The 27,672-nt window shown below is 42.2% G+C and overlaps 1 protein-coding gene across 2 annotated transcripts; it reads right to left on the minus strand.

Annotated features, from left to right (window-relative positions):
• ebf2 (EBF transcription factor 2) lies at nt 1-27,116 on the minus strand. 2 transcript variants are annotated; one of them, XM_088376909.1, is made up of 15 exons: nt 26,768-27,116; nt 25,284-25,440; nt 23,881-23,938; nt 21,665-21,720; nt 21,484-21,557; nt 19,622-19,690; nt 4,593-4,674; nt 3,116-3,257; nt 2,723-2,853; nt 2,493-2,619; nt 2,292-2,380; nt 2,112-2,177; nt 1,728-1,902; nt 1,483-1,665; nt 1-1,406 (listed from the first exon to the last, which is right to left on the minus strand). In XM_088376909.1, the coding sequence occupies exons 1-15, from the start codon at nt 26,899-26,901 to the stop codon at nt 1,180-1,182; spliced, it is 1,770 nt and encodes a 589-aa protein (XP_088233035.1). In that variant the 5' UTR covers nt 26,902-27,116; the 3' UTR covers nt 1-1,179. The 2 variants fall into 2 exon arrangements, with proteins under 2 accessions (XP_088233035.1, XP_088233034.1); XM_088376908.1 differs by having other exon boundaries at nt 23,881-23,944.
• Nucleotides 27,117-27,672: the final 556 nt, after the last annotated feature.

A 27,672-nucleotide genomic window follows, 5' to 3' on the forward strand; every position in this document is an offset into this window, starting at 1 on the left:
TCGAATGAAGCTGAAAATTTTAATGTTATTCAAATTTGCAACGCAGGATGACAAAATTACAGCGCCGTATTGGTTCAACAAAGCATGCATAAGGCTAACTAACATTTTTTCCTTTATACAAGGACAATAAGCGTCTTTTATGACCTGACTCATAATGCATAATATTAATCGTAGTTATGCAAAGAGCTTGCAAACTGCGGATATGTCATACGTACCAAATTTTTGATGAAATCCACATGTAGAAAAAAATTAAAATTGAAACGCATGGTTTTTCAATTAACTTAATCAACAGTTGGAAAAAGAATCACTTTTATAAGACATGTTTATATTATTCCCTAAACTAGCTATAATAAGTTAAATTGCTTGTACTTAAATAAATCAATATATGAATTCCTTTAGCAATAACCCTTGAGACAAACAATTCTCACTTGTAAAATCTTAGAGATCAGAACAAAAAATAAAGGGTCTATTTTTTTTTCTGGAATGTAAATTGTCTTCAAAAAATCTACTACAAAAACATGTCGCTAACTCACAGACAGTGTACACACATGCTGTTTAAAGTGTCCATACACAGACGAATAGCACCCTGCTTATCAGAGCTGTCCATCATTGAAAAATGTTCAGTGCTCGTGTATACATCTCTGGCAAAAGTTCGGGCAGGCGATGGAAGAATGCTGAATGTGGCATATATGCCAGAATAAAGCGCAGAGCTTTTGAAGCTTGTGATTGAATTAGGACCCGGTGGTTTTCTTCATGTCACAGTGTGGTATGGTCCTCTGGTTTGCAAAGAATCATTGCCTATCTGCACTAGGTTTGAAATAATTTTCTATACAACTGGAAAAGATGTCGTGTCTTTGGATAGTTTCTAACGTTTGCCCTTTTCGTCGACCTGCGTAAAAGACGACTAAGGAACGGCAGGATGGGCTCAGTTAGCAAAGTTAGGCATGGTTGCTATTGATCAAATTTCCATCCTCCCTGCCCTCTTAGTGCCAAAAGAGGGGCTAAGTGAAGCAGTGGTCTGGGGTAGATTTGCTACATCGGGGGAACAACCAGGCCCGTCATCGCTGGAGAGAAAAAGATATGCAAAATCTATGATTCTAATTTTGCATTCATGTACTGCACATCCAGCAACTTTCTGTATCTGGTTCAGTCAAAGCTCGTCGTGGTTAGAGGAAGGGGTTAGACTGCATTCGTAAGTTCGGAGAGCGGGGTCAGATAGTGAGTCGGATGGCTACCTCTGAAGCTGTTCCCCCCTGAGGCGGGGCAGGCCGGGGAGGGGGAACCCTGGGGCCTGAGCACGGGAGCAAAAGCACTCTTCTGTTTAGCAGCGGAGGGGAAAGAGGAGAAAGGCAACAGAGATGACGACGAGCTGGAGCTTCCGGGTATGGTCGGGCTGGATGGCATTACTGTGGACGAGAGCTTGCCGTCAGTCTTATGTCGTGTCATCACAATACCAGGTTTGGCCAGGCACAACTGTCTTACTGTAGGGGGATCCCGTGGGGGAAGCGCTGCTGAAGCCAGGTGAGCCAGGAACCCCGAGACTGGTCATAGGAACGGTTCCATAGCCTCCCGTCATACCACCGCCGCCTCCGTAGCCTGACTGCTGAGGTGTGGAAGCTGAGGAGTAACCTCTTGGCGATAAGCTGCTTGAGTTGCGAATATAACCTGCAGAAAAGAAACATTGCATAAGGTAAAGCTGGACTCACATTACAAGCCGTTCCGCTCACCTTGGCTGCTCTGCCCTGGCTCCCCGATGCTGACACCTAATTGGGAAGGGTAGGAACCCAAACCCATGACGCTGCCATGGGCTGGTGAGCTGGGAAGTGCTTGCAGCTGACTGTGAGGACGGGGAACACTGTAGAGGGCCTCCGCAATGTCCGCTGCTCTTTTTAGTAACATGTCCTACAGGAGATGAACACCATAACAAGTACTGTCATGTCACACCTTTTTGTACTCCCAATAAAGCAAAACCTCTGAAACAATTAGTGAAGATCAGATTATCTCAAATGTAAACAATGTGTGAAAGACATTATTTTATATGTAGTTAATATTTGCAGGGTGAATGTCCAGTCATTTCCCGTGGTAATTGGTCCAAACTTTTTCCTTTTTACCTGATTACTGTGTGGATTCCCATACAGAGCTTCCACAAGATCTGCTGCCCTCTTAAGCAGAATTTCCTGCAAATAGTTTATGTTAACGTTTTAGATTATCTCCAAGAAAATAAGAAAATTCAGTCCACAGCTGAAATGTGTTTTTTGTTTAGCATGACCATACATTTGTGAATCTCTCACCTTAGCCATTTTTTCTGGGTCACCAGGATGTCGTGGAATTACTTTCTGAAGCCTCTGGAAACCGTAGTCTATTGTCGGCTCATTCAGGGCTAAAATAGACGGGCATGTGGTATCTTAAACATTTGTCACATATTCTAACAGCTAACATTAACACCAGCACCACCTCTAATTGGCAAAACCCCCATTCTGTTGCATAATCACCTGTGTAGATGAAGCGTCCAGGGGCTCCCTTGCAGAATTGTTTCGATTTATAAGACAGTGTGACCTCCACCACCCCTGGGATGTGACGAGGCGGAGTCTGGACACGGATAGCGTGCGGCGTGATTAGCTGGGGGAGAATCACAAATTTATGGCAGAAGAAAAGGAAGGAGAGGAATAAATGTAAAACCCATGTGTATGTAAAATGTCAGCCACAGTAAGTTCATTGTTACCTCACTCCAAACTAACATGCTTCCAAACACCACCTGCAGCCCATCAAAGAAGTTCTCCCCAATGACAATGACCATGGCCCCGCCTGTAGTCCAGCCCTCACTGGGACTGATGGCTTTGATACAAGGGGTGGCTGTAAAGAAAGACAAAATATAACTTATAGGAAAATGAAGCTTCATATATGTCTCCTGAAGCAGTTGTTATATTTTTGATTCTGAAATGGCACTCTCAAGTACTGTAACAGTGCTTTGAATAATCTCAGTGGCATAAGTAACGAATCAATTTCCTACATAATTAGGAATGAGAGTTGAGTACCTTAAGTATATGCAATTACAATGGCCGTTTCTGGACACAAATGCAAATACAGATGTTAATGTCACACAGTATTTTCTCACCATACTCCATGGTATTCTCCGCGGACTCGCCTGGCTCCAGTCGGCGAGCCCGCCGACCGTGTTTAGAGTTGTTGTGGACGAACATGTTGTCAGACACTGCGAGGACGTGGCCGTCCACGCTCACCGTGCTGGACAGGACCACCTGACACAGAGGAAATGAAGCATGAGCGTTTCTGTGCATGACTTGGACAGCATGCTGGGAGTTACAATCTCTGGTTTCAAGCAGCAAATACTTCAAGTGAAACAATTTGTCTCGGCACAGAGGTGATGCTGTATGATTTCTCAGTCTGCAATGTGACATGAGTGGGAACCTGATAAAATATCTGCATCCAGGCACCTCTCTACTCCATATGGCCTCTTCTAACTTTGTGATTCATATAGCATGCAGTCGGCTCATCACGGCTGTGTGATCCTTCAATGACAGCAAACATATGGAGCAAATCTCCCACTTTTGCTGGCTGTTAAATCAGGGCATGATATATTGTGACCCTAATTTGATCTGGACACACCATGTGTGGGTTCTAGCACACATCTGCCGTGCAAGAATGACACGGACATAATTGAGGAAAGGACACTTGTGGTTTGTCCTTATTGATTTCAGAATGTGTTTATTTAAATAAATAAATAAATAAATAAATAAATGAATAAATAAATAAATAAAGAGTGGGGCTGGGTTTGGGTACTTGGGTATTTTTTTGTAGCCAACACTCATTTAGAGCTGAGATGATTATTATTATTTAAATCAAACCACTGAAAATAAACACATGGTAATACATTTGCACGTGAAAAAGCAATGAAAAGAAAAGGAGAGAAAAAAACACACGCTTAAGGTGGTAGAAAGGGAGGGTAGCTCTAAGAAAAATAACTGTAAATTATCGATCAAGCAGCTGACTTGTGTCCGGCACTGAGCACCTTTTAACCCAGAGATGAGAGTCTTTGCGGGCTCATAACTTCTCAGCATGTGTCACATCCCAGGAGTTAAAGCAAACAGTGAGGAACACGTAAGACGGAAAAGGGGACAGGGTTAGCCGGGAGAAACAAAATGCCAGACAGGGGCCGCTGGTGCTGAAGGATGGCAATGGAAGTGAGGCAGGAGTGTCCCCGGTGACCACTTCCTGGGTCACAGAGTGTGACCTCGTCCATCTGGAGCCAATCACTCAATTCTTGACAACTTCCTGAAACACCTCAACCTATTTCCTGCATCCCAGCAGCCTCTCTTAAACATATAAATACTTTCTTTTGTCTGGAGGAGTCATCCTTATTGATTTCACCATCCCTCTTGATCTTTAGCAAATACTTGATTGTGATTCATGTTTTGACAAACACCTCCAAGGTTCGACGGAATGAAAAAATAATCATTAAAGTTGTGCACATCTGTGTTGTTTCGAACTGCGATGAGTTCTGCACGTACTCAATTCTGCATCTCATCATAAGCCCTCATCCTTCAAGCATGCATTTGTTTTTCATCCGCTGGTACCTGGAATCTCCTCATGTCCCTGGGGTTTCCTGCCGTCTTCAGACAGTTCTGGTTGCATTTCAAGAAAAACTTCAAGAAGAACCTGCAGAGGTAAATAAAAGGACACGTATTTGCACAACGACAGCAAGTAAGAAATAACATGAAAAAGATCATGTGTATGATTACTTTGCTCACAAACAACACTCCAACAGTCAAATGAGACGTTCATTATTTTCAGAGGCGGCCGCCGTGGGTGCAGTTTTACGTGGGTGTTGATGCAGATCGGGCTGATTGCAGCTCTGACATCAATCTCAGCAGTTAAGTTTATAGTCTGTTAAGTCAATGCCATTAAAGTCGAAATCATACGATGAGAAGTAGAGTCCGGTGAAAAGCTCTGTTGTATTTCAAAGTCAACTACAGACGGTGATGTAGGCCTGCAGACCCAAGGGAGCGCCGAATCCCACAATGCCACGTTTGAAAACGCCACATGGGAATGAACTGGAATACGAAGTACAGAGGAAGAGGAAGGTTGTGATGGAGACAGAGGCAGTGGCATGGACATGAATTTTGTTGGCAGGTACACGTGTTTCATTATGTATGTGAGTTTATTTGGAGTGGGAAAAGCTGCATGGATGCATCGGGACGGCTGCCGATAGCCTCTCCTCCACCAAAGAAAACCAGAGAAAAAGATAGGATAAATAGGGGAGAGCGAGACTACGCAGAGACTCCAAATCCCAGGTGTACGCAGTTCGGCAACATAGCCCGCTGCCATGGCAACGCAGCTCTGCCGCAATCCCAAAGTCCCCACGCTGAGAGGCGAAGACAGCGATGCGAAAGAGAAGCTAACAACATGACCACATCCTGTACCACTCAAACACAGAAAAAAAAATGAGATGCTTTGCAAGGTGAGATGCAGAAAAATTAAGTGAAGGGGTGGGTGGGGTGGACCACGCTGAGTAAAAAAACACATTAGTCTTGCAGTAATATTCAATTAGTCACATGATGCGAGCCAAAGCAAACAAAAATGATTTGAAAGAGCAATTGGCAAATAAAACGTCCTTAACAAGTCTATGCCTTACACGGAACAACTTGCCGATGAAAAACAGCCATTAATGCTCCCAATAAAACTAACAACAATGCTGTAGAGAGTTTTTTCCCCCACCCACACTGCGCACTGTGCAAATATAAATCACCTTCAGGGAAAGTGGAGAGGGAACTTGACTTTAGCTCCGGAGGTTCGAACACGCCCATCAAATTCTAATCTTTCCTTCATTTTGTCATCTTTTAAAAATAATTTTCCAATCACTCTCTCCAACATCCTCCCTTGTGAGAATAACCCAGTTTGCATATCTCCAACTTTAATTGTGTATGCAATGTATCATTTCGGCTCTTACATCAGAGAACAATCAATATTGTTGTTGGCAGGGAGTGATAATATTTATGCTTAAGACTAAACATTTTTTAATCAGGCTTTGGGATGGGCTAAGTGCTACGTTCACATCTGTGAGTCAGCAGCCTGATCTTTTTCTTCAGGATGAGCGATCCAGTCACTCCGGTTAATAATATCTGCCTTCGGGAAATTGTGATGTCAATGGGAGTATTGGGGGCCACGATCAAATGGAAAAAAGTTGTTAAGTTCAATAGACTAGCAACTGCCACTCATGTCTTCTGCCAGTCAGTCACTAATGGAACCATCGCCTACACCCTCCGGCTTTGCACACTTTATGAGGGCCCTTGACCTTGTTTGTTGACTTCTTCTCATCATTCATTGTTTGTATGACACCAGATGCCTCACACACAAACACATATTCACATGCGTGCATGCACACTCTAATTCATTGACACCCCCACCTTTGTCCCCCCCACCCCACCCCAACCCAACCCTTTCCAAAAATCCCATTGAGTCAACTTTTCACCCCCCTCAGTTCGGACGCACACAGCTGCAAATGCTGAAATTAAAGCGAGACATTGACGCATATATTAGCATGTATTAGCTGCTTTCCCCTGCCCACTTAACATGCAAATCTCCCAGCCCCGTCGCCTCGCACCTTCTGCCACACATTCATTTGCTGAATTATAATTAGACTAATCTTGCATAATTAATAAGAAGTCGAGGACCCTCTGTTTTTTTTATACCCCCTCATCTATTGTGGTTGCAAAAGTTTAATATTGCCGTTGTTTGTTTTTGTTTTGGTAATGTAATACACCCACACACCTCCGCATCCTCAAAGCAGAGATGAAGAGGAGAACATACAAAGAAGTGGAAGTGATCTTCATGCCATGGGGGGGATTTCAGAGAAGGGCGATTTTCAAAAAGAATTGTGTTTATGTTTATTATGTGTTTTAGCAAATATTCTAGTACATATAGAAGGCCTACTGTTTGCATACCCTTCTGCGAGAGAATGTAAAGATCTGTATTATGACACAGAATAGGGTGAAAAAGGTGAAAGTGAAGCCAATAGAGAAAATGACCAATTAACTAGGAAATCAAAAAATGAATCCAAGATCTAACTTCTTTATTATCTTCTCTGCGTAGACAAACCAGTGGACCCAAAGTGAAGACAAAAGTCTTAAACCGAGGGATCACGTTCCGCACTGGAACCACGGGGAGTCTGTTTTTTTCATTTCTGTCTTCACTTCTACATCTCTGTTAACCCCTTTTGTCTGCATCTGTTTCAGTTCCCAAGACTAAACACGGGCCTCGCAGCATGCAGCCACTATGGCCAAATGGTGACAACTCGCTCAACTTAAATGACAACAATCACCCTAAGGAAACACAAGTAGGTTTCTGATTCCTCTTTTCTCTGGGACTCTGTTGTACATTTCTGTCCATTGGTGCATCTGTTGCACATAATGGCAGACTATTAAGCTTTACACATGGGCTTAATAACGAAGGGTACACCTAAGCATCACAAAACCTCCAACAAAATTTTCATGGGCATTCATCAACACTAATGACTGTTGACATAACTGCCGTTTCACCCAGGCATAAAAGACCTTGCCCTCTCTGTTCATTGTAAATGAACGCTTACCAGTTGCAGCAACTGCTGAGGCATGAGATGTAAAAGAGTTATAGAAGCCTTACTTTATTCTACTCCTTACTGGGGTCTTGACTCGGAGGCTTGAGATCCCCGCTTATGTTAACATGGCCCAAAGAAAAAATAACAGCACTGTGCAGCAGTGAACAAAAGTGAGAATAAAAGAGTGAAGCACTATATTTGTGTTGGTTAGCCAGCCACTTTATGCTGCATAGAGGAAAATGTGAGCTGTTAAAAATAATCAGCTGGGGCCTCACTTTAGATAATAATATTAATGATGATGATTCTACAGGCCACAAGAAGATTTGTTGCAGAGATTTTGTGGTGGAAAATGCAATGAAGATTATCCGTCCGTTTGTCAGCTAATACACTTCCTGGTTCATGGAGGGTAGATTGAATTTAATTTAATTGTGACTAAAAGAGCAAGAATAAAATTAAAATAAATAAATGAAAAATAAAAATATATAATTAAAAAATAATAATAATACAAAAGCGCTTAAAAACTGAGGAAGAGAGATGGAGATTTACTGATGTCCTGTATCCAAGGCTATCACTCATTCAATAAACACACACACACACACAAATGCACGTCCACACAAACCTACACACCACACAGAAAAAAAAAAAACACTGTCCTGACATGGTGGGGGGAAAATTAAGAAACCAGATGTGGAGCTTTAAACCATACTGACATGCTGAGGGCCTTCCTCTGCCACATTCACACACTGGGAGCACTAAGTCATACAGCAGGCCTACAAATATGCACGTATGCATCATGCCTGTGTCACACATGAGCAAAGGCCGCGTAGACCTCATACATGTGTGGGTTCGCTCCAAAAATATACAAGACCAAGCTTGGCTTGCAAGAAATAAATCTCCACACTATTTATGACACATTAATGTCAATTACACATAAGCAAAACCACAAAACAAATGTTGTGGATATGGGACCCAAATTGTGTCCAGCGACTTTGGGTGAGAATTATGATAAAGCCATGCTGACTTAGGATATGTTTCACCTCAAGACAAAGTCTACAGATGGCTCGTCATGCATCAGTGTGTGTATATGCATCCAATTAGTACATGTGCCCAGGCCGAAGACTGGCCAAGGGGGAGGGTTGGAGATGTTTTGTTTTCTTCTGTGGGGAGAGCTATGTTTGGGGGGGCGGAGGTGGATCGGTAATAAATACCCCTGGATCTGGGTCCCCTGGCAGACTGGAAGCTAGACTGGTCACTGGGGTTAACACCCGGGGCATGTGACCTTTGACACTGCTAATGGGGCACAGAAAACCCTCAATGAACTGATACACCCACTGTGGCATACCACCACAAGACCTTTCACACCAGCCATCCAGTTCCCCCCCCCGACACACACACAAACGCACACACATACCCCCTCTTAAAACATACAGCCATATCATAGGCATCAGCTTCTCACAGTCAAACTGACTCCTTGTTTTTTTTCTCTTTGCTCATTTCAGATGAGTTAATGTTTGCAACTGCTTGCATTTCAACGGCATCCTGAGTGGATGACATTGGACTATTCAGGAGCATTACCTTGAACATATTACTAAAGACTCTTGTACCTATGAGAAATTTTGAGCCTCCAGTTATCCATATTTTGTTTTGAGTTACAAAATCTGGTTCCTTTAACTCTAAGTATATACAAAGTGCTTTTTTTGGTCTTCTTGGTACTTATTAATTGAACATTCCATCAATTTTGACTTTGGCGCTCCCTCCACCTGAACCATCATGCCTGATAAAACATTAGTGTTGGGAATTTTGGTGGTTTTGTTTTAAAAATCAAAGGTCAGAGAGCTAAACGACTTTGGAATTCTTTAAGCTCCAGATTGACTGCGTCCCTCCAAATTCACCCCTGGAATTGTCCGACCCACCTCTAAACTTGAGAACTGTGACAAAAGCCAACATTTCAAGCACTCGTCCTGATTTATAGTGCTTGGAGGTGTTGTAAAACTTTCATGTGTAGAAGAGAGGAAAGGAAGGCTGCAAGAAGGGAGCAAAAGTAAACAAGAGGTACTCGGGTGTTTCATCTTGTTACTTCATGGTCTTACTTGCTGTAAATGTGCTTTTAATTTCACTTGAATTGAATGTGAACTCTCCCAGGCTTAACCAAAAGAGTGCCACCACATGGGACAGCGGTCAGCTCGCCAAATAGATGGATATGAAAGATATTCAGAGTCTGCAGAACATGAATTCACAACCAGGACAGGGAATAGAAGTCCCATCAGTGGCCTGACCTCTCCCAGAATGTTTGCTTCCTCCTGAGGGACAAGCATTCAAAATATACTCTCATAACTGTCAAACGGTGACATGCAGCCTCCTTTACAGCTGAACAGATTTGAACATGCCAAAAGGTCATGTGCAATACGCTAACACTAATCCAGCTTTTTCATTATCAATCAACTGCTTATCACTTTCACTGCTACCATGTGTAAATCAAAGCGTGACCCAAACATTTCTCTGAGAGGAAGCGCAGATCTTGGATGGATGCCTCCAAATGAGAGGAGAGAGAAGAGGAGAAGCGACAGAAGAAGAGATGTCTTCTTAATTAGCCAGTAATGATAAGATCTGACAAACAACATCTGTTTCCTGAAAGCCAGAGAAGGGGGGTGACAGAGAGAGACGGGGGGGGGGCTCGAATGGCAAACCTGTGAAGTCTCCACAACAGGGACCTGCTTGTAAGAAAGTAAAGGGGGAGACGTGTGAGGGAGGGAATGCCGTGTAGCGTGACACAATAGAGGAGTGAAGGATGAGGAGGAAGACAGACAGACAGGGGAGAGAAATCTGACAGGGTTGAAAGCGTCTAAAAAGCCAGGATGACTTTGACAGACAGAGGAGAGGAAAAGAGATCAAAATGAGAGGAAAGATGGGGAGGAAGATAGACGCACTGCGAGGAGGTGTGCTGGATAATGGTCCTGTGGGGAGCTGGAGGAACGTGTGAAGAGACGCGAATGGAATCGCTCTGAGGTCCAGGGTGCAGTAATTTACAGTCTGTGGCTAATACGCAGCAAATGTGTGGAGTCCACGACCATGAGAGGTAAAGAGGAGCCCAGCGCTGGTCAGGCCTGCTGGGTGTTGTTGGGGGGCACAGTAACTTTTGGGGCTCACAGCATGCCTGCTGGGAGCCTGTCAGCAGTCACATGCCCCCCCTGCCCTCAGCGCTGACAGATTCATCAGGGCTGCTAGCAACACAAGCACACACCCAAAACTTTGTTGTGACATTGAAATAGTTAAATCCCGACTCGTATTTTGCTTCTCCTCCTTGAAGAGGACTACGCAACATCTGCTGCGTGAATGATGGAAACACAAGACTATTAGAGGTCATCTTTTTTGGCTTATCTACTGCATTGTTGTCTGTCCAAAAAATGACTGCATGAAAAGAGAAATGCATCACTCCATCAAAGTCACATTAGACTGTTTGTTGCTTGGAATACACACTTAAGTACACGCATTAAAACAAAAACTAATTGACTTTAAGTAATGCTTCCTCACACAACAGCAACCTAACTGAAGTCAGGGGTTTTGTTTGTCATTTAGTCTTAGGAATAATTTATTTCACATTTTATCTTGTTGATTAAACACAAACAATTTAGATGTTAAAAATATAATTAAAACATCAAATGGTTTTCCATTTTAACTAACAATAAAATTGTGTGGCACCAGTCAATAAAAAAAAAATCCTTTTAGGGGTTTTTTTCTGTAATTTTTTTGGGGGAGTGCACAAAGAACAATATCCCTTGTGGCATTAGCCAACAAGAAACCTGAGGATAAAACTGTTTTAGGTTTATTAAAGTGTAAATATTAGCATTCCTGGATGTTTTCTTTAAAAATGAGAAATCCAACTCCTGAGAGACTTAGTCTGTCCAGATTGCAGCTAAACAGACAAACAAACAAAATTGGGAGGCTTGCCGGGTCTGTGCAGCACCAGGGGGCATTGTGAAGTCATTAGTGAAATTTAAAACCTTTACACAGGAGGATGACCAGGCTCCATCACACACACACGCACACACCAACAACACTTGTGTCCAACTAAAGAAAACAGCCCTTGTTCTTAAAGACCACGGCTAACTGGCCTATGACTTGGCAAAACACACACACGGGGAACACACAAAGTGCCTGATTATGCTACACATATGACATGACTGATTTGCAAAATTAATTGTGATGCTGAGAACTTTCCCCTGGAAACCAAACCCAAAGAAGGGAAAGTCACATAAGACCGCTCACTTACTTGCAATCTGAAGTGCCCTCTAAATCATGCTAATCTGTCGTGCTATGATCCTCTTTGCCCCCCCAGTTAATCTCCAAACTGCTCAAGCAAAGGTGAACCCTATTAGGATTCAGATAAATGGGAACGCTTGACGCTGCTCCACACAATTCATGGAATATTTACACAACAGCAGTGGTGGAAAGTGCTCCTCCAATGCTCCTTAAAAAAATATTTTAATTACATCTTACCAGCTTCTGTTCTGTATGTGAGAATTAATTTTTCAAGCAACTTTTTTATTTTTGCTCACTACATTTTAAAATAAAAATTCTCTACTTTCTACTCCTTACTTTGTCAAAATAGTCTTGTTACTTTTTCCAACCTCGGAAGATAGCAACACGAAAAAAAAATAGAAATAGCAGCAACACAAAGGAACGTGACCCAGTGGTAACACAGATTTTCTTTTTATGGGGTAAAGTGAAGGCGACCCTAACCCTAAGTATGGGAAGTCTAAGTTAATAAGGAGTTAAATTATTTTGATTTCTTTGGAAACATGTCACAGCAACAACAACCTTTGTTTTTACGGTTTTATCATATCAGCTAAATTTACTGAACTGCTAGTGCAACAATGAGTCACATTATTTTTTGCTCTCAAGTCGAGTTTAACTCACAAATGCACACAAACTCAAGTGAAAAGCTTGCCTTAGCAAACCTCCCCTGTGAGTTTGCCTGAGCCCGACATAAAGGTCCGTAAACTTTTAGCAGTCTGACTCTGACCGAGGCTCTCAGACAGTACCTGTCAAAAAAAGTGATTTTGTGGACTATGCATGGTCTCTCCCTGTCTGTCTTTGTCTCCTTCTTCCCTTTGCATTGCCCCCAGGGAGGAGGCATCCCATGGTCCTGTGCCAGCTGCTCAGTGGTCCAGCCTGTGTGAGTGAGATGGTGTGCACTGGAGCCTCAGGGCCCGGTCGCCAGGCTGCATCCCCCACCCTGCACACCAACCCATGTCTGATGGACTTACTGACAGGGGGGTGTGAAGAGAGTGTCCAGGGTTCGACCACCAGGGAGACACCGTGACAGTGGACCGGAGGGACCAGTGGTCATGACTTTATATGTGCATAGAATTTTCTGCATTTGTGTGTTCTACTACCAACATTGTACGGCAAGTAAGAGAATGCTTCATAAGATATGACTACCAAGAGTTATTTAGGCAGACTGAACAACAAGTTCCATCCATGCCAGATGCTGCGCACCATGTTTGGTGAGAATCAGCCCAGTAATATTTATGTAATCCTACCAGCAGACAAACACAGACACTAATGATGGTGAAAACAAGACCTCCATAGTGGAGGTGAAAATGCTTTTTCCATGAACTATTTTTAAACTCTCCAGTGAGTAATACAATGAATAGTCGAGATGCCAAATATACACCAGACATAAATTCAAAAGAGTATCCATCTCATGATTGATTATGAGGCCATTACTTTTGTGATCTAAAAAACATTTTTCAATTGACTTACTGTGAGAAATGAAGCTCACATTAATTATTATTATTATTATACAATTTTAGCCACTTCTGTGTTGGTGTTTGCTTGAGCCTATCCTAGCTGACAATAGTCATTAGTGACCCGCCAATTGCATAGTTATACATGATCTGTTCATTGACCATTAAAGTCTAGAAATTATTAAGTGGGCTTCACTGTTTTGATTTATAAATATTACAGCAGATTTAGCAGCATACTTGATGGTTGCTAAGGATGTTAGAATGGCTGTAGGTTGCCTGCACGCTTGACTCAAGAGCAGATTCATCCAATTAAAATAATGTTTTGTATGGTGTTCATCCTCCAAGGTTCCAATGTACTGTCTCTATAAATTGGAAGTTACCACAGTGATTTCTGTAGGAAGAACTACAAGATGGCACAGTGACTAGAGGACAAGCAATCCCCTGCATTTCTCAACTCACCTCAACTCAACACAACTTTATTTGACAACGGCTGCAGCCATAACAAAGCACTTTGCACAACACATGAGATGAAATATTAAAAATAACACAACCAACAACATCTTGTAATGTCGTGATCACATCACGTCACTCACATCTGCCTCACTTCCCACTGTATGCCTGATACAATGACTTTGAGTCACACATTCAGCTTTTGAGTGCTTCTACTATGGTGACCTCACAGGACATTGCGGTACATCAGTGTACATCTGGGAAATAGAAGGAATGTGACCTCTGACACAGTCCAAAATTGTTGCTGAATTTATTCTTTGGATGAAAGTTTAATGTTCTTTCCCAAAGAATGATTATATTTTTCCTTTGAGATCGATGCAAGCGTTCAGGAAGCTGTGTCCCCTACTGCGCCAAGCCCAGGGGTACGCCGTCATGACTGCTGAGAAAACAGTTGAGTTCTGAAGCAATGTTCCTAGTTTTTTTTAATGGGTTTAAGTGGGCCGTGCTCAAGCAGGTGGAGCCACCACCATTGAAACAGATGGTCTCCGAGACACCGCAAGACATTTACATATAACAATAAGTGATTTCTGAATAGTTTTTTTGTCAAACTACCCAGACAGTGTTAATCCATTCAAAATTGCTGGCTGCAGATTTACTGCACTAACCAAAGAGATTTAAGTTTATATTGTGACCATATACCCAGGATTTAGAAAACAATATCAGTAATAATAAATATTCCACGTGGGTATTTTGTCAAAGAGATGTTTTTTGTGGAAAGAGATTAGACTAGTTTAAAAAAAAACACACATATTGTGGTTTGTGCACATAACTAGAACTAGAAGACAACAAATAGATCAATACAAGCCAAGATTAAGACTAATGGATTCCACTTGCTGTCCAGAATCTGAAGTCAAACCATGACACACATAATGACTGCTCAACGAGGGGAGTAAAAATCTTAAAAAGCACAAGTTCTCTCTAAAAAAAAAAAAAAAAAGAAAAAAAAACTACACAACATCAAATGTGGTGTACTGTTTTTCTCACTTGTAAAATGCGGACTTGAAAAATTGCTGATCCTTACAGGAGGTTTAGTGAGCTCATTTTGAGTCTGGGGGAGGATACAGCAATATTGACAGCATTGGAAAATTCCTATTGATTATTCTTCTTTTCTCGGAGTGCCGGCTTGTTAAAAAAGACCGCTCTTAGAAACACGATCAATTAGTGAGATAGTGCTGGCCATTGATCACCCGCCTACCCCCACACCACAAGACCGCTGCCTCGCGATGGATCCCCGCGCACACTCCTTATGACCAACTATTGATCTCCGCTTCTTAGCCCAATATAAAAGCACACACACACACACACCCTCCCAGTGAATGCTGACCTCTCCAATGCAAAGCACACAGTCCATTCTTACTAATACTAATACTGACAGCTGCTTGTCTCCATTGTAAAGCCACCACAGCACTCATAAATACAAAGGTCAGCTTGGGCTCACAACCAATATAAGTTCTAGCTCAGAGGTCATCGCGTCAATAATACCTCCATTTAAAAAAAATCTTGCCGGGTTAATTCCAAAGAGCCTCTCAGAAGACGATATAAAAATAGAATTGTGATATATATATATATATATATATATTTTTTTTTCATTAGCTTTCAACTGAAAGGTACAGCTTACAAATTTGCAAGATTGAAATCGGGCCAAATTGTGACAAATAAAATTTTTTGCCTTCAACCTTTTTCACAGACTTCGAAAGGTTACAAGCCAAAAGTAACTGGCGCTCTTCAATCGTGACTACAGCGCCGATTCCAGATACTTTGTTGTGGAATTCTTCTACGACTGCTAAATATTGGTTCCATGCCACACATACCTTTTGGAATTGTAGTCAAAAGTTCAGATTGTGTTTTATTGCGCTATAACAGGCGTACCTGAGAATTGCTGAGTCTGAGGAAGAAGATTTTCTTTAGCTGCAACTGGGACTTAGGTCAGACTGGAAGGGATTTTGAACACTTCCAAATAGCAATCACTTTTGGCCCAGATTATTTACGTTTGCTAGGTGAAGACAATGATGGATTTCACTCCAGATATCCATCCAAAGAATATATTTTGAATGGTCAAAAGCTAGCCAAAGTGCAGGCCTGAATCCAATTGAAAATATGTGGGGGAATCGCAATCGACCTGTGTACAAGATCTCTCACAAACAGATTTTTAGCACTTTCAGAAGGAAGTGTGGTCAAATATTGCCAAATATTTTAAGTCAACATGCCTTACAAAAACAACACGACTGTTATTTAAGTAAACAGTGCCTTAACAATGCTTCGTTCATTTATTTTTGCACACTTGCCCAAGCACTTATTGTACATTTGTTATATTCTCCCATTTTAAGATCCCAAAGGGGATTCTTTTATTTTCATTTGACAATTGATGTCATGTCAAATTTTAAAACGATTTCTGATAGTCTCATATTAGATACACATCAGGCATTTTAACGAGCATAGCTTCTGTTTCTATACCCGCGTATGGTTTCTTACATAAGGAGCCTCAATCAAGCAGTCAATTAAGAAAGTAGAGCTACGAAGAATTATTTGTTTTTAGAAAACGCAGTGAGAAGAGTTAGCAAAGATTTATGATGATGTGCCCCAAGGAGTCAATCTATATGTCTATCGATCACTTGTCGGACCAATCAGTGAGCAACACTGGCTATCAGTCAAAGATAAGTGCTGCTCTCCAAACAGAGACGTCACACTGGTCTTGGAAGCGCATAGAAGAGTTGGCTTGAGTTAAGATTAGACAGTTGTAAAACTATTAAACACAGCGGGCAGTGGCCTATTAAATCATCTTCTCCCTTGGACAACTCCGGAGTCATCTCTTTGTGCCCTCGTCTTCCCTCCACCCTCTATCCATCCTTTCACCCCTCCTCATGGATCAGCTGTGATCTCTTTCTCCTTTCACTCAACTCGGGATTAGGGAGAGAAGGGGGCGGGGGGGAGACGGCCGCAGCAGGGGAAGGGGGAGAGGGGAAACTGAAACAATATGGAAAGGAGATTAGAAAAGTGGGGGTTTGGGCCATTTGGGGAATTGCAAACTACCTTGGGCTTGGGTAGGTGTCCTAATGACACTGGCTAATTATGGTAGAATTAAACAGGCCAACGGAAAAGGTTTACTGAGATGATTAACAATGGGGAAAAAAAGAAAGTGAATTCGCTAATATGAGGTGAAGTGGTGTGAAAGAGCATGTTGGGGTGCAGGAGATCAGGAGATAAGAAGACGAGATGGGAGAAGGCAAAAACAAGGGAAAAGGAGGACGAAACGGGTGGAAAGCATCATGGGCGATGGTCGTGAGCGGGCCCCCGCGCACTGCATGTTAATTGGAGAACAGGTGTTGGGGCTGGGAGCAGGAGGCTGATTATTGGAACCACAGAAACAGACTATACGCCCCCCTCCTTCACACAAGAACACACACACACACACATACACACACACACACATGAATAATTTAAGATCCAAGCAGTGACTGGGGAAAAAGGTCAGACTAGGGGTCACCGAGACACATATACAATTGCACGTACATTCATATACATAAATAAACGTATGAGGTTCCAAAAACACTGAGCATACCTCTGTTTCTCACCATGCAAACGCTGACAACATTCACACACCTTTTTTCAACACGCATGCATACAGTGAAATGAAAAATGAAAAAAAAAGAAATGAAAAATGAAAAAATACACGTAATAGGAAATAAAATGGACCTCACCAAATTCTCTTGGCTTATCAGAAATTAACTAGCTCCTAATGGGCTATTCCCAGAGGAAAGGATTTTGCAGGGTAGTCAAGAGGGAGAGACCCCCACCAAGATGGGATGTTCCCCGTGCGATTAGAAAGGAGCAGAGGTCAACGATTCATCTCAAATCAGTCATAACATCTCGCAATGGAAATACTGTGTACATGATTTGCTCTCTCCACAGCAGGCTGTGGAGATACTTAAATTGAGGTTTAAGGCATTTAAGGAGGAAGTGTATATGGGATGGGACATTGCGAGAATAATGTGCAAATGAGAAAAGCAGCTGCTCCCAGGCAATCTGGGAACACTGAAAAGACAACAGCCTAGTTTTTCCATGATATGAAAAATATCCTGAGCAGAACTCCTATGAGACAGACTGTCAACAGGCAGCCAGCTTGAACTGAGAAGGGGAAGAAAAGGGTCCTTGACATAAATGAAGTGAGTGTTTTCTTCACAATTGTTATGAAAGTGGGACTGAAGGCAAAACGGAAGGAGAGGAGGTGCGGCAGGAGGGAGAGCCAATGAAGGTTGCATCGATGACATCACAACCAAAGTATTTCTGCTTATGACCATTCATCACTCTGCTGACAGATCCCGTGAAAACCCGAAATCGCTCGAATGTGAGGGCCTTCACACACTCTGATTACCGTGGTGGTTAGAGTGTGATAAGTGGCGGTCAGGGTGAACATTGACTACATGTGTGAGTCTGCAACGGAGATATGAAACATGCACATGCTTCACATATGAAGATTAATGTGTTTGACCGGGTAAGACAGTGTGGGGGGGACGCTCAGGTGCAACTGGTCCTAAGAAGGGTGAGAAGTGAAAAGACGTCCGCAATAATTCTACTCTCACAGCATTTTATTAGGTTCACCTGGACAATCTAATAAAAGCCAATGCAAGTGCTGTATCAAATAGGATTAAAGTATGATTGACACTGTTAAGCATGGAAACGTTTTCCCAACATCCATGCCGCATTTAACTTCGAGATACAGTGTTGCTATGAGATGTGAGCTTCATTCTTTGCGTGACCATAATTGCAGGTCAAAACAATTTATATCAAATCATCTTTTCCTTTAAAAAAATGGAAATTTAAATGAATCCATTACAGACTTCCCCAAAAATAACCCTCCACAATATTGTACACACAGTAATGATGTAACTAGATGAATGTTCCGCTTTTTCTCATGTTCCCGCTTTGACCAACAGTAGCCGTATAAGAGGGACTCTACGTGTATTGCTGCACCATTTGTATTCAGCACATTTGTTCAAGGGTTAAAGTAGCATAACAGAATGATATTTAGAGCTTATTCCTTTGCTTTTATATTTAGTCAAATTTAACTGGAAGGGGCAATAGTGGAAATAAGGCCTTTTTTCAGAATCAATCACTAATTGCCAAACTGCTGCTCATTGGGAAGTAAGATGAGGTCAAATATAGCGCTCACAAGTCAAAATTCAAAAAAAATAATAATCTAAATGACAGCTTGTATCTCAAGTGACTTGTATCTCAAGGCAATAGTAGAATTAGGCTCTTCTCCAAAACTATACACAATTTTAAAGTCATACGTTTGGGCTTTTCTACTCTTCTGAATTCATAGGATTGAAACGTAATAGGGGAAAGAATTATATGTTTACATAGATATTTACATCTACAATGTATGATGGAGCTCAAATTACACCAATGCAAATTAGCACCACAATGATAAACAGATTGTTGAATTGATACCTCACATGCTGTGTCAATCAATAGGCTTGAGGAGCAATTTCAATCTTTGTAATGACCTCTTGTGCTGGATCTATTTTTATAGTCACTATGCGATAGTCATTTTAAGTGACATGGCCAAAGCTCTGTTCCAAGTAAACCTGCACGAATACATCAACATCTTCTACTACAGCCGTACACAGATCTTAAACCAGATGGTGTGTTACAGAGTGGAAATGCAACAGTGTGTTGTGAGTGGTCAAATTTGCACAAAAGCGCAATCTTTCTCAGTGTGCAACTAAGTACGAGTCCGTGCTTTGTGTACTGTATTAGAGCTCCTTACCTGTCAATGATGACTGGGTCAGAGGGCGTCTCATTTCGGTTACCACAACTCTTCTTCTCACAACAGCGGCTGAGTGGGCAATTAAAGGGACAGAAAAGACAACAAGAGGGAAAAGTCAGCCGGGAAAATAAGCAATTTAAACAGGAGGAGCCGTCATTTGTCCACAGGCCCAGACTCTGCAGTCCACCAACATCCAGCGGAACACAAAGGAGGCATGAAAGGGGAGGGGAGGAGGGGGTAAAAGAATAGAAGAGGAAGAAAAGGTACAACAACACACCCTACAAACAGTGAGAGACCATTCAAAAGTGAAAAGGCAGCCAGCCAATCTGTCACATTGATTCCGAAATCAAATTCAACCCCCATGCACGCACACACATACACACCATTCGTCAGCAGTCCTGTCCGAGGAGCCTGCTGGTCACCCCCCCTCACCCCCCAAAGCGAAGTCCCCTTCACTGCATAACAAAAGTGCCCCCACCCTTTACCATCTGCCACCCCTACACCTCGCCTCACCCCTCTCGTGTCCCAGCTTGGCCCTGCCCTGCCCCCCTCCGCCCCCCTGTCAGACGGCCTCACTCCCCAGCTGTGACGCTTGCCCTCTGCCTCTTCGGCTCTGTTATTAGCCAGCTGTGAGTCACATTCGGGCATCTGCTAGCTACACAATGGCAGAGCCCACTCCATCTCAGCCCCCCGTCCTATCCCTGCTGCTGCCCTCCAACTCTGGGTCACTGGCCCACTCATCTCTCCTTCCTCTTCCTGCACACACCCATGTTTATCCATTTACCTTCATAAAGCACATTGTTATTATATCATTATTATCCAAACCCTGTGATATGGAGCAAACGGGCTCTTCAAGCTGCCAGCTCTGTTATGATAGCTACATCTGCAAAACGTGTCACTCATCATACATTAACAAAGTTGAAACATGCTGTCTAGGCTCATTCCTGGTCTGTCAATTTGATGAAAGAATTGTAATAACAGTCCACTTAAGCGCTTGTGGTTATGTCAGCTGTCGGTGCACTGGGTGGCAACATTCTGCTTTATAGTTAGACTGTGGAACCAAATGTATGCCTTATTATATTATTACATAGTGTGAAACAACATGAAACTAATTATTGGAAAACTCGTTTTTGTGTTGAAAATGTTTTACAAAGGAGGTTGGTATAAAAATAATGCTTGCATTATATCTCCGTTTGCAGGACAGATGTGGATACTCATGGGATCCATATTCATATTCATATATATATATATATATATATATATATATATATATATATATATATATATATATATATATATCATATTATATGCACAGGTGCATTTGGGCTGTCAAAATTGGCGCATCCTTATTTTGGTGTTGTTGACTGGGCGTTCGGGTCTTCAGAGTTTCCTTTTACCTGCTGGAACTAAGTATTGCAACACGATTTGGGTAAATTTTGTGGAAATGTGCGGTGGATTTGATCACATCATCGGAGTGAAAGGTGGTCACTTCACGTTAGTGAGCTGTGATCTCCCAGGCCAACTTCATATCATCCACCTGTGGAGGTTTGCTTGTTATGATGTTGCTTTGTGCGCTTTGACGTCCTGCATGTACTCCAGCAAATCAGTTTCCTTTTCGGTTATCAAGAACTGTGCTCAAATTACGCGCCAATTTCAAAGAGAATAAGAAGCTCCAGCAAAACAAGTTGGCTGTGTTCACACCCACAACGGTGCAACACTCCTCTCTTTAACTGAGGCAAATTGCTGGTGCCTTTGAAAATACTAAAACCCAGCTCCTGTGCAAATTTTGACTGCGCCTTACACGAAAATAGAGCCCATGATTTACATTGTGCTATGTATAAGTAGATGTGGAGACCACCCACCTGCACATGACCTCATGCGTGAGCAGAACTCTGCACATCTCGGGATTCTTGTTTTGGCCCTCGTATGATATTGGCTGTGAGGAGGGAAAACAAGGAACAGAATATATCAGTTTTATGTCAAATCATTTTGCTTCATTCCCTTGAAAGCTGAATTTCATCAGGAAAAGAAGAGCCTACCTACCTGTTTTGTGACTGAGTCGATAAGTCGTGCATAAAGATCTTGCTCTGTACGGACCCCTGCACAAAAAGAGCAGATGTTTGTCTCTGATATCTTGGCACGGCAGACCTCTTTTACTAATACCTATGGATGTTGTTATCACAAACTGTGACAATTATTTAGTCACCACAGAGGCAATTAACTTGCAGAACTCCTCACTCATCAGCCCCTTATTGCTTTGTAGATTTAATATATGAACAGGAAAACAATCTGTGAATCTTTTTAAAATTGAATTTGTATATTACACTTGGTTTTATATAGTCTAGATAACTAAATATACATTACAGTTGATCCCAAGTGTATAAAAACAATTAGCAAAACTGTTTCCGTTGGAAATTGGAAGGGGAATCAAAACAGCTCCATAAACATGCTGATTTTACTCTGATAATAATTAAAGACTTAAGTTTACCAAAACAGTGATCTTGTCAGGAATAACTGGAGCAGGGCGACCAAATGCAGCTTGGACCAGGGTTTATTGAAGGGAAAGGGAGTTGGAATGGAGTCAGGTGGGGAACCGAAGACACATACGGGACAGAGACTCACGGCCAGCAAACAGACAGACAGACCGACCGACCGACAGAAGTCCACTTGGACAAGGATAAAAATCTGACCGTGAGCCTCCAGCTAAGACCGGGGGAGGGAGACTGGGCGAGCAGGACACGAGGCGCGGACACAGACAGGGAGAAACACACGGGCAGGGCTTAAAAACAAAAGGTAACAAGAGGAAGCAGGTGACAGACATTACGATGATGGAGGGGTGTGGCTGAGGGAAGTTGCCGGCCGAGCGTGCTCTAGCACGGGCGTGACAGATATACATACATCAGCTTTTTAGTTCTTTCAACTGGAAATAGATTTATGATCTAAATGTTATCCCCTATAGTCAACCCCCTAATAAAAGAAAATACACAACATTGAACTCCATCCAAGAAACATGAAGAAATACGATTGGCATGCACTTTATATTTTATCTCTGAAGGTTTCTGAGGGGATTGGAAGTTATTTCTTGTTTGATGATTATTAGTTGTCTTCTGTTTGAAGACGGAATTTACAGCTGCGCTCTTACAATTTATCAACAGTGATGACATATTCCCAAAGCTTGTTGGAGACTTTATGTAACTACAGTGTGTACACCAACAGGTAAAACAACAACATCCAGCTCGACCGGTCTTATTTAATCGGAGGCCAAAGTGAGTCTGCTCTGTTGCTTGACAGAAGATCTCAGTGGTGAAAAAAAAAAAATTCCCTCCATCTATTGCAATGTCTTTGATACCGCAAGAGGAAGGCGATGAAGAGGAAGTGCTTTCGATGCATGTGTGTGTGTGCATGTGTGTGTGTGTACGCTGTACAAGGGGTTTGCCGGAGAACATGTCTTTTATCTTCTCTCCCATGGGTGCCACTGTGATGGCAGAGTAGGGGCAGTGGTTGCTCATGGGAACCAAATGTCTCCATGTATCCCTAATGTGATGTGGGAAACACAATCGGAGGCGTGGTTGGAAATGTTTAATAAATTGCTGATCTCTGTGCTCTGGAGTGTCTGAGTTGGCAACATCTCGTAACTAGGCTTCCAAAAGTTAAGCAATTCTCTGTTTCACTTTTTTCTATTTTCGAGGATGGTCTTTATTAATTTGCAAGTGAATGTGGTAACTATCTCATTTTAGCATGTGCAATGTACAAGTGTTATGAAACAGCATCGAGAAGGGTTATGATGTTGGTTGATGCATGTCAAGATATGAATCATGCTCTTCTCACAGAGTTGCTGCATCCACAGTATTGGACATAGCAGTTGGCAATGAACATGGAGCTTTGGTTTGGCCTACTGCTCTCACACTTTAACACCTAGTCGAAGACCGACGAGTCGAAACTCGTGAGGCTGCAAATCCACGACGATTATATTTTTATACGGATATTTTCATTCTGCATCGCTTTGTTAGACGGACATTTCGCTGCTCCACAAAGCGTGAAAGTCTGGCGGTGGCAGCAGACAGGCGAGTTATAAATCTTATGTAAATAGAGTGCCAGAAACAGGTGATTAGCGATTAGTTGACTTCAAGCCTCAAACGACGCCGCGGAGTCGTAAAGTCGACTAATCGACTATCGCTTCAAGTCCTATGTGCGGTACATAAATGCAGAACGGCTACATTGACTTGTATGTGCAAAGGTTTTGATTTTCTGCTTCTTACCGTTGCTGTAGAGTAGTTGGAGCTTGTAGTGGGTGCCGTTGTTGGTCTTTTCTCCCGTCTGCTCCTTGGAAACACACGCACACACCCACACGACACAGAGCATGTAGTTAAGCACGTTAGGGACACGGTTTAACACAAAGCCAATCTCTCCAAATCCTGCAGTTTGACCTTCTCCGGGAGCGGCGTTGAGATCACAAGGCTCAGCATTGTGTGCGTTGTTGCCATAAGCTCAACGCTTAACCTTGGGTCACACCGCCGCATAGGAGAGGCTGAACTATCATGTCTCATGGAAACTCCAAAAGCCTTGAGATTGGCTGCCGAAGAAGTTAGGAGTGCGACAAGTGTGTTTGACCATAGTACATGTAAGAATGAGCAGCGGTCAACCTTGACGGGAAAACTTCCTTTGCACTCTGCTTCTCCTCGCCTTCAGCCCGCACCTCCTCATATGCTCCCCCTCTCTTTCTTGTCTTCTACCTCTACTGGTCTTTCTAAGTGGTCTCAAAGGAATGCTCTCTGGTCCAATAACCCAGGAGGCATCTCAAAGATGAGAGCAAGGGGAGAAGAACAAGAAGGCTGGGGGAAGCAGAGCAACTGGGAAAAAGGGAAGAGGAAGCGGGCAAATTAAGATGCATGAAGTTGGAGAAGTGGGGAAGCTGGAATTTGTAATATCAGGAGATAGATTGATGACTGCCTTTGTAGGTTTTATCAATCTAAACAGGGGGCTGTTTACTTTAGTCGTGCCATCGTTCTACCTCTGCATAATTACAAAGCCAAAACAGATGCCAGGGTAACCATGCAGAAAATGAACCCACTGGCACACACTGACAGCTCTCAACCCTGGCGTTAACACACACACACACACACGCACACACACCATCCCTGACATTCCCAGCAAACCTGACTTGACAAGATCTTGGGAGCCAAGACGGGCTCACACACGACACAAGTGTCTGTCAACAGTGGACATGAGGCCGTAGTCCGTTTTGAGTTTTCTCAAATGCAATGTCCCACTTGGCCAACCTGAGGAATTCGCCCCTTGCCCTACAGTGCTGTTTTGAGACGAGGCTTTGATGATTATTTCTCTGTGGATAACTTAACACGAGTGGGAATAATTTGCATTTTTTTTAAGTAGTGGTGGCCCCCGCCTTCTAATGAGGCAAGCTGCTAATTAGTCATTAGATATTCTTTTTCAATCCCACATCATCAGCTCACTGAGGCTATACAGAGCTTGTGTAAGCATGAAGCCGTCAGCTGTTCCATGCAAGCGCTGAAGATCAAGAGGAGCAACTGGTTTCTATTGATGAAATCTGCTATCGTATGTTCTTGTTGCCACTTGAGGAGACTGATTGCCTTTCGTGGAGAACGGTGGGGAAATATACTTGGAGAGTAAAACTATAACACACCTTGTCGTGTTCCACAAAGTCCACAAAAGCCGTCCTCTCCACTTCCACTGGCTGCCCGTGTCGGTCGTAGAGCGCCAGCACAAAGTGGAAGAAGTTAGACTTGCGCAGATTGGAGGGAGGTTGCTTCTCAAAGTGAGCTCTGGACAGGGCCACTCCACTGGGGACAAACATGTAGGTGCACACTCTATTAGAAGGACATCACAACTTTTTCTGGGTGGCATCATGTCACACTGTCGTGTTTGGATGAAGCCAAAGACGGGCTTCAGAATGAAACTGAAGCCAAGGTTCCTTATATTGTGATTCTACAAATATCAACAACAATAAAACACAAGTTTAATAAAAGCTATAATTTCCATATAAAGTCGTTGTTATTAATTTTAGCATTACAAGATCACATATAATATATTATCATTATGAAGTATATAGCTCTCAACTTAAGACTCATTTACACATAATTAAATGCACATTTCTCCATATCAAAGTTTTAAAGGAACAACATTGAAGCGTTCCCATATTTGATTTTCGCAACTCAAGGTGAAATGTATTAAATAACAAATTAAATAATAACAACAAAGAAGGGGGAAACACTTAACATTAGTATATCTTCACCTTGTATTGCACCCATTAACATTCGATACATCTTATTATAGATCATTGATGCGAATTGATAACATCAGCCAAATTAAGGGAATCAAAACCGCACACATTATAGGCAATTTTTGTGTATTCAAATTTCACCCAAACGCATTTTCTTTCCTGCGACATTCAAACAATAAAATTTATATATTTGTTTATACATAAACCAAAAACAAACACAGGGGAAATAAACCAAATACCAATTAAACCGTCAGTAGCATTTTTTTAATAAAGTGCATTAAATCAACTAACTTTTAACTTTTCTTCAGGCCTCTTGGTTTTAATTTTGAGAGAAACTATTGTTTATTCTATAAACTTTTCAAAGGGGAATACATAGAATTCGTATTTAAGCAAATTAAAATATGAAACAACAGACAAATGAGAGCATTTTTTCCAAATTCAACATGTTGCTCTTTTATGTTAAGATTATTATTATTATTATTATTATTATTATTATTATTATTATTAATAATAATATTATTATTATTTCAATCCAACTGTGTGCCTCTACTAAAGAAGTTCCAAAACATTCTGTGGTCTGATGTTTCATTTTCCAATGTGTTGGTGAACTTGAGGTTCGTGTAACATGCATTTATTATTATTATTATTATTATTATTATTATTATTATTACTATTGTTATTATTATAAATGAAACAGTTGCCTTATATGTGCTTATTGCCCTTTTGTCGATATTCTGACACTATATTGTGTTTTATTTTGAAGGCTTTTAGCTCATAACTTTGCGATAATATATGAGTTACATTTCACGACAGGTTTGCGGCACTTTACCCAGTAATTCAGGCACTTAAGTTTTTCCATCTAAAGTCAGATGATGGAGCTACGTTACCTTTGCGCAGCGACGTTGGCATCCACCACGCCGACATTACGCACCCAAGAGCGGACTGGATCCATCTCCTCTCCTATACTTCTTTCTTTTAATCCGCTCACTTCTCGCATCAAATGCTCCTGGATCCCGAACATTTAAGCCCTGTCCTGAGTGGTGAGGGCACTTTTTGAAACTCAATAAAAAGTCAGTCGGAGAGCCAGAGTAGGAGAAAAAACACACTCCAAAAGAAGCGCCGCGCTCCTCCAGTGCGCAGCAAGTGAGGGAGAAAAAAAAAGGAGCTTTAGAGCTTAAGTTGCTGATGAAGTGTGATGTATTGCAAGTGTGTCGTGATATGAATCCACTTGCAGTTGCGTTTAAAGGTGCAAAGATGTAAATAAATAGATCCCGTCACAGTTTTCAGTCATGGTCCAAGTAGAGCGCGAGCAATCATCTGCTCCGTGCAACTAACTACCGCGGCACAATATTGTGTGCAAGTCTCGTTGGTTGTCAGTGCAAACGAGCAACCCGCATCCAAACAGTTGGTCCGAGGGCCAGGAGGCTTGCAGTGAGCCACTGTCGTGAAGCATGAATGAGGATGGAGCGTGGAGAAGGAGGGGCCTCGGTGCCATATGTTGCAATGGATGCTCTCATTGGTGTGAAGTGCGTCCCGTTATTTGGACCACGGCCACATTCAGCATCCACTCCGTGAGGCTTACACAAACTTTGCACATTCAAAACACTTCCGTGGGCCTGTAGACCCATTGAGCAATCTCTCCTTTGCGCGTCATTATTTTGATTATAAAATGTCTTGTACAGAAGCGCTACTAAAGGTCCGCCATCCTCACCCACTGTGCACAATTACCTCTCAACACTTTTCACACATCTCACAAAGAGAACCAGATCAGATTTTTCATTGTGCATGCGTT

This window comes from Syngnathus floridae, chromosome 5 (assembly GCF_059516105.1).
Source record: "Syngnathus floridae isolate MCC-2025c chromosome 5, RoL_Sflo_1.0, whole genome shotgun sequence".
Classification (NCBI taxonomy): domain Eukaryota; kingdom Metazoa; phylum Chordata; class Actinopteri; order Syngnathiformes; family Syngnathidae; genus Syngnathus; species Syngnathus floridae.

Coding starts and splice junctions, on each gene's coding strand:
- ebf2 (XM_088376908.1), bottom strand. CDS start 26,901: ATGTTCGGGATCCAGGAGCATTTGATGCGAGAAGTGAGCGGATTAAAA. Junction 2,178..2,291: donor ACCCAGAAAAAATGGCTAAG/GTGAGAGATTCA, acceptor AACTATTTGCAG/GAAATTCTGCTTAAGAGGGC. Junction 1,903..2,111: donor GGAATCCACACAGTAATCAG/GTAAAAAGGAAA, acceptor CATCTCCTGTAG/GACATGTTACTAAAAAGAGC.